Source organism: Octopus bimaculoides, chromosome 3 (assembly GCF_001194135.2).
Source record: "Octopus bimaculoides isolate UCB-OBI-ISO-001 chromosome 3, ASM119413v2, whole genome shotgun sequence".
NCBI lineage: Eukaryota > Metazoa > Mollusca > Cephalopoda > Octopoda > Octopodidae > Octopus > Octopus bimaculoides.
In genome coordinates this window covers 16,708,128-16,716,085 of record NC_068983.1, presented here as the reverse complement: position 1 = coordinate 16,716,085, position 7,958 = coordinate 16,708,128, and the positions used below count along the sequence as shown (strand labels likewise).

At 37.9% G+C, this 7,958-nt stretch overlaps 1 protein-coding gene across 4 annotated transcripts in view; it reads right to left on the bottom strand.

The window, feature by feature from the left end:
• LOC106883330 (proprotein convertase subtilisin/kexin type 4) overlaps window positions 1-7,958 on the bottom strand; it is a 146,180-nt gene that overhangs the window by 35,983 nt on the left and 102,239 nt on the right. For all 4 annotated transcript variants that reach the window (XM_052966058.1, XM_052966059.1, XM_052966057.1 and 1 more), the window contains one exon: window positions 4,830-4,999. In XM_052966058.1, the coding sequence (XP_052822018.1) occupies window positions 4,830-4,999 (170 nt within the window). The remainder of the gene's footprint in view (window positions 1-4,829; window positions 5,000-7,958) is intronic.

Here is a 7,958-nt window from a genome sequence, read left to right as displayed (position 1 = left end):
AAGTGGCTGAGCACTCCACAGACACATGTACCCTTAGCGTAGTTCTTGGGGATATTCAGCGAGACACAGTGTGACAAGGCTGACCCTTTGAATTACAGGCACCACAGAAACGGGAAGTAAGAGTGAGAGAAAGTTGTGGTGGAAGAGTACAGCAGGGTTCGCCACCATCCCCTGCCGGAGCCTCGTGGAGCTTTAGGTGTTTTCGCTCAATAAACACTCACAACGCCCGGTCTGGGAATCGAAACCATGATCCTATGACCGCAAGTCCGCTGTCCTAACCACTGGGCCATTGCGCCTCCTATGTTATATATATACCATTAGCAATAGCATGAATGTCAATGCTTAGTCATGAAACCTAAATTTTGATGTATATATAAAACTCCCTTCATCCCTTAGTCAAAGGATGATTGAAGTAGATTCTACTTGAGAAAAATAACAATACAACAATTACTGTCAAAATGAAAGAATAATAATAATAAAAGCAAAAAAATAAAAATAAAAGCAACGTTAAAAATAATAATTCTTTCTACTATAGACACAAAGTCTGAAATTTTGGGGAGGAGGGGGCTAGCTGAGTACATCAAACCCAGTACTTGGACTGGTACTTACTTCATCGATCCCAAAGATTGAAAGGTAAAATTTGAACCCAGAATGTAATGAGTTAGAGGAAATATTGCAAAGCATTTCTTTCAATCTTGTAATGATTCTGCCAGCTTACTGCCTTCATAATAATAATTGTTTCAAACTTTGGCATAAGGCTAGCAGTTTTATGGGAGGGGAAATGTCAATTACATCAACCCCACTGTTCAACTGGTACTTATTTTTATCGATTCAGTAGGATTTGAACTCAGAATGTAAAGAGCCAAAAGAAATGCCCCAAACATAACAGCAACATCAACACAACTGGCAATAAGCAGTTCAAGTTAACAAGCGAACCACTACATGGTTGTTTGATCTGCTAGAAATGTCAACCAAATTTCCATCACGATACACCTTAGCACCTTAAGAAGAAGACTACAATGCATAATGTTGTCCTAAATGTTCTTTGATTGAATAAAAGGACAGGATGGTCATGGCAGGAATGCTTTTGATCATATGTTTTTTTCATTTAGCACAGACCCATATATAAACAACAACAACAAGGACATGACATAACAATATGTACAACAACTTATTAAAAATATTAATTTAATAACATAAATATGTTTTCTTTTTATATATATAGAAAAGAATTGAAAACAAACAGAAACTTTTTGTTACAAAGCAAACTGATAAGATTTAATATGAACAATGCAAAAACAACGACGACATAAAGAGATTTGAATTCTTTCATACATCAGAAGATGATTTTTCTCATGAATTAGCTGTTAAACTATTATTTATGCACCACCACTGCCGCCACCGCTACCTCTGCTGTCACTGCCACCGCCACCGCCACCACCACCACCACCATCATTATTATTTAATGTTTACTTTTCCATGCTTGCATGGGTCAGACAGAATATCTATGACTGGATGCCTTTCCTGTTGCCAACCCTCACTTGTTTCCAAGGGAGGTAATACTTCACCACAGATTACTGGAAATGAACATCACTTGTATGACAGGGATGCTCATTTACAACCACTACATGATGACAGAACAAGTATACACGTAAACATACACATTTATGATGGGCTTCTTTCAATTTCCATCTGCCAAAGTTACTCATATGGCTTTGGTCAGCTAGAGAGTATAGTTGAAGACACTATAGCCCAAGGTGCCGCACAGTGGCACTGAACACAAGACCATGTGGTTGGATAGCAAGCATGCCTGCATCTACACACACACATATATATATACATACATATATGTGTGTATGTATATATACATATATATGCATATGTGTATGTGCATATAGATAGATAGATGGATAAATATATGCACATATATACATACATTCATAATAAACAAGTGGAAAATGGAACCAATGAGATATTGCTTCAGTTTATGTGGTCAGCTCTTTCAGCACCATTCAGAGCATAAAAGTCATTTAAGATCTCACACTAGGTATACAAAGTGGTCAAGCACTGCAGTTTAGCAGACAGCCACCATATATATGCTCCTAATGTCATTTGATACAAAATAATAAATGCATAAACTTAAAACATGAAAGAGAAACAAAACTTGAAACAGAATATAAACCACATATCTATCTTTGGCTGAATAACCACATTATTGATTACATGACAGAGCATATATCATGCCATCATTTCAAATTAGATATAATAGTTTTTTTCTGCTATGTCATAGCATATTTGTTTCTCTTTACTGTAGCAAAGTAGTGCTGCTAATACCTATTATCAAGTTTTTAATGACAATGTAATCCTTTGGTATGAATAATAATCAGGTGCAATTGAGGTTACCTGATTAACAAGTTTGCTTCCTAGCCATATGTGGTGTTTGAATTCAGTATCACTGTGTGGCACCTTGAGCTACAGGCTGATCAAAGCCTTGTGAATTGATTTGATAGACAGAAACTGTAAGAAACTTGTTATGTATATATGAGTGTGTGTGTGTGTGTGTGTGTGTCTCTCACTCTCTCCTTGTCTTGACATTACATGAATGTCATTTATTTCTAATATTCTATGAAAATCTATCAAGCCATGGAGAAATATCACCTTGCTTGGGAACAGGTGAGAGTTGACAACAGGAAGGGCATCAGTAGTAATATATGTATGTAGAAACACATTTTCCTTGTAGTTTTATGACTAGGGATGCTGCATCAGGGCAAGCCACTTAAGGAACTAAAAGGGTTGATGGCAGAAAGAGCATTTGACTTTAAAGCGCTACTGTTAAAAAACCGTTCAAACTATGCCAGCATAAAAAAGTGGATGAAAATAATGTTGTTGCTGTTGCTGATAATGCATAGACACTATATAAGACATTATCCACAACTTGTGTGAGATATCATGGATGAGGATAATATTAATCATGAAAGACATTAGTGTAATTAATTAATGCACATTAAAACAGTGTCAGTTTTAACATTGAAATGATTCCATGTGAGGCTTTGTGTGGCAGTTCCTAGGAAAAGACCTGGTATCTTTAATGGAAAGAACAAGTCGACTATATTATGCTGGGTTCAAACAGAGGTAGGTTCTGAAAAGCTGAGGGGTATTGAAAAAAAAACGATTGGTTCTTTTAAAAATTTATAACTAGAATTATTATAACAGGCACAGGTGTGCTTCCCAACCACATGGTTCCAGGTTTGATCCCACAGCATGGCACCTTGGGCAAGTGTCTTCTACTACAGCTTTAGGCCAACCAAAGTCTAGTAAGTGGATTTGGTGGATAGAAACTGAAGGAAGCCTGTCATATATGTGAGAGTGTGTGTGTGTGTGTGTCATGGCGTCTGTGTTTGTTCCCCACCACTGCTTGACAACTGGTGCTGATTTGTCTATGTCACCGTAACTTACTAAAGTTTGGTAAAAAGAGATAGAAGAACCAGGCTTAAAAAAAAAAGGACTGGGGTTGATTCATTTGGCTAAAAGCTCTTCAAAGCAGTGCCCCAGCATGGGCTGCAGTCTAATGACTGAAACAAAACTACATCTAAAAACATCACAGCCTGTTATGTAGTAAACATCAATGCAAATTGTGTAATTACCATCACTATCAGTTGTTAATGACCCTTACTGACAGTTGTATTAATCACCTTCACAAGGTACAGGAGAAAGACCCCCTTTGGTCACGAATGACATGGGATGCACCATGAAAGTTACCCTCCAAGGCACAAGTGTGGGCAAGGTTGTTTTTATGGAAAACTAGCAGTTGCCCATGCATACCAGCTTCCCCTCGCCACATCACCAATGTTATCTGAGGGAGAGCCAAAGGCTGATACAGCTTGGCACCAGTGTTGTTGCAACTCATTTCTACAGCTGAGTGAACAGGAGAAATGTAAAATAAAGTGTCTTGCTCAAGAACTCAACACACAGCCCAGTCCGGGAATTTGAACCAACTACCTCACAATTGTGCCTGACACTCTAACCACTGAGCCATGTACATTCACAACAAGTTATGTAATTACAATCACGAGGATTGTCATAGTTTAAGCTGAAACTATTTCTTTCAATTTTAAAGCTAAATATTTATCCAGCAAATATTCATTCAGCTAAATCTAAAATTTGTTTGAATCCATGATGATGATGATGATGATGACGAAGAGAAGGAGAAATAGGTGTCTAAAGAATGCCATAGGTTTCTTACACAAAGTAGATGAGTATATACCTTTAAACTGAAATCTCATTGTAATTAACTGTTTTACACAATGAATACAAAGGAAGATATGAGGGGGTGCTGCAAAGTTCCTGGCTTTGGGTTAGAAAAAACACAGGAACATCAGCTAATTATGATTCCCTCTATGATTCATACACTTATTGCAGTGGTCCTTCAGTTTTACTAAGCCCTGTAAAAGAACTCAGAAAGTTGGGCCTCCACCCAAGCCTTTTGTGATACCCCTAAAGCCAGGAATTTTTCAGCACCCCCTCATACATACATACATACATACACAAATACATGAGAGGGTGCTGAAAAGTTCCTGGCTTGGTGAGGCAAAAGAAAATACAGGAGGATCAGTTAATTATGAATATATTCAACATATTCCCCTCTCAGTTTCACACACTTATTGCAGTGGTCCTTCAGTTTTTCTAAGCCCTTTAAAAGAACTCAGAAGGTTGGGCTGCCAACCAGGCCTTTTGTGATACCCTTAAAGCCAGGAACTTTTCAGCACCCCTTCGTATTGTTTTACCCAATGAAGACAGAGGAAGATAGTTTCTATGAAAGTGTATCTCACCTTTTTAGTAGATAGGTTGCTTCCTTTATCTATCTGATCTTCAGACTTGGTTGTAAACACTTCTAGGTCATTGGAATCAGTAATGCCATCTCCAAATCCTGATTTCGTTCTATGTTTTAAAGGATTCTCTTGAGTACCATGCAAAATCAACTTCCAGTCAGCTAGGGTACCTTGTCAAAGAAAGGCACCAAAGAGAAATTAATTATATATATATATATATATATATATACACACAAGCACATACACAGATACACACCCACGTATATACACAGGATGGGCTAAAAGTTACACACCTAAACACTTGAAATTTTATATTATGTTGTTATCATTATTATTATTCATCATGTACAAGTGCATGTGTATTCTTCATTATCTTATTTATTTTATTCACTTTTAGAATAATTGAAGCATGTCTTTGACACTTCTGGAGAGTATTGAACTTATTTTGTGCATGACTTTTGGCTTACCCTGTATGTGTGTGTGTGTGTATCTATCTATCTATACACACACACACACACACACACACATATATATATATATATATATACACACACACATGCATACATATACACAGAGAAAACACCTTTTTATAATTAGTAATTGTTGAACAAAAGAGTAAATTCCCAATTAGAACAGTATTTGACCCATAATAGTACCAGTGCATGACTGGTACTTTTTATCTGCCCTTAATAATAATGATACAGATGGTCTAAGCAGTGGAGAATGTCTTAAGTAGTCATATTCTTCCAGCAGCTTCTCTCATGGCTGTGATCCTATGTTTGATGAGCAAGTTCTGCTGCAAAATTTGCAAGCAAGGAAGGTGCTGTAGGGCTACAATTTGATGTCTTTCTTTCTTTGGCATTCTGCTTCAAGGGCCAAGATGTTTCCTTCCTCAAGCTGTTTGACTCCTTTGTTCACTGAAGTTTTTCATGCTGTTCTGTCAGCTAACTTTTCCCTAATTTTTGCCTTGATGTGGCACTTGGTCAGGCTGCTTTTGCATGTGTCTTTCAATCTCAGCTTCGGTCATCTTGTGGATCTGCTATCTGGAGCCAACTTGCCATATAACAGCTATTTGGGAATTCTGTCATCATCCATCCGTTTCACATGTCCAAATAATCTCAGTCTTCTTTTGCACAGAATAGCTGTCATGCTCAGAAGTGCTGCTGGTTTCAAGACTTCTGTGTTGGCTACTTTGTCTTGCCAGGTGATGCCAAAGATCTTGTGCAGGCATCTCAAATGAAAGACATTGAGCTTTTTCTCTTGTCCTCTGTATAGTGTTCAGGTCTCTGATCCATAGAGGAGGGTGCTCAGTATGCATGCTCCATAGATACTTATTTTGGTTTTCACAGTGTTCCATGCTCTTTTGCTGAGTCTACCAAAGGATGTAGCAGCATTTCCTAACCTGACACCAATTTAGTTGTCTAGGAAGGTTGTCAAAGTTATTGTGGATCCAAATTAACAGAATTTCTTTACAACCCCAAAGTCTTGTTGTCCAGTATGATGTTGTCTTCAGTTGTGCCATTTTGTGTCAGAATCACAGTCTTCTTGATGTTGGTTACAAGAGAAAATGCTTTGCAGGCTTGTGAAAGGTACCCCATCATTGTCTGTAGAGTTGACTCACTGTGAGCAACCAGTGCTGCATCATCTGCAAAGAGGAAATCTCTAATCAAGGTCGACTTGGTTTTGGTTTTTGCTCTGAAGCATGCAAGATTGAAAAGAGACCTACCAGTTCTCCAGTGAAGGCAGACATTTCCAAGAGATTCTTTGAAGGCAAACTACAACAACATGGCAAAGAAGATGTTGAAAAGGGTCAGTACCAGAACACAACCCTGTTTAAGCCTGATTCTGATCTCAAAGCTGTCTGATGTGGAACCATCAAACTGAACCCTGGCTTTCCTACCTTCATGGAAGGACATCAGTTGGAAAAGAGTTGGACATCCAATCTTTTGAAGAACTATTCACAATCCTGATCTACTAACTGTATCAAATGCCTTAGTTAGGTCTACAACTGAAACATGTAGGGGTTGACTATGTTTGCAACAATTTTCTTGGAGCTATCAAAGAGAAAATATCATCTTGATCTGAAGCCACTCTGACTTTCTGGAAGAACTCTCTCTGCTAACTTCTGCAGGTGCTTTAACAGTATTCAGGCAAATGCTTTTCCCGTAATACACAGCAATAAAATGCCTCTGCAGTTGTTGCAATCTCTCTTGTCTCTTATTCTTACATAGGGTCACTACGTTGGCATCTTTCATGTCAACAGAGAATCAAGAGCTTGTACATATGAGGGAGGATGGTGTCTTTGTTCACTTTTAGTTCTTGCCATTGTAGAAGGTGCTTGTGATACAGAGGCAATTATTGGAGTAGAATTCTAATAATCTCTGTTTTTGTTGATCTTCCCAATTCCAAAATGGCCAAGACAAATTGACCACATCTGCTGACACGACCCATCTCTTGCATTGAAGTTGTCGAGGATGAAAACTTCATTTTTTTTTTCCAGGCATTTGATCAAGCACTTTTTGCAGGTCTTTGTAGAACTTGTCCTTGTTTACATTCTCAGCTGCCAGTGTTGGAACATAGGTGCTGATGAGATGGATGGTGCCTGATTTAGTTGACAGTGATAATGTGCTCAGATACTCCTTGTGGTGTGCCGATCTTGTTGACTGCAAGCCCCACTCCATACAGTTGATGATCCTCAGGTCCCAAACCCTGCCAGACAAACATGAAGTTTGTTTGGAAATCAGCAAGGTTGGAGGGGCTGCCAGAAGATGGTTTGGCTCAGTCCTCTCCACCAGCTGCCTTCGAGGGTCCCCCATCCGTATTCCGTATTTTCTGTAGGGGTTTATTCATTTAGCAAAAAAGACAAAAAAAAAAAAAGAAAGAAAAAAACCCAGAAAAAGTTATAAAAGAAATAACATATGTAAATATTAAAAAAAGAATGTAAAAATATAAATATAGAAAGAAGCTTAAAAATATACAATATATATATATATTATATATATAATCATACACACACAGAGAAAACATCCCACATATATGTACACACTGTTGAATGGCCATTAACTATTCATGAGTTCTTCTGCCCTAATAATAATAATCCTTTCTACTACAGGCACAAGGCCTGAAATT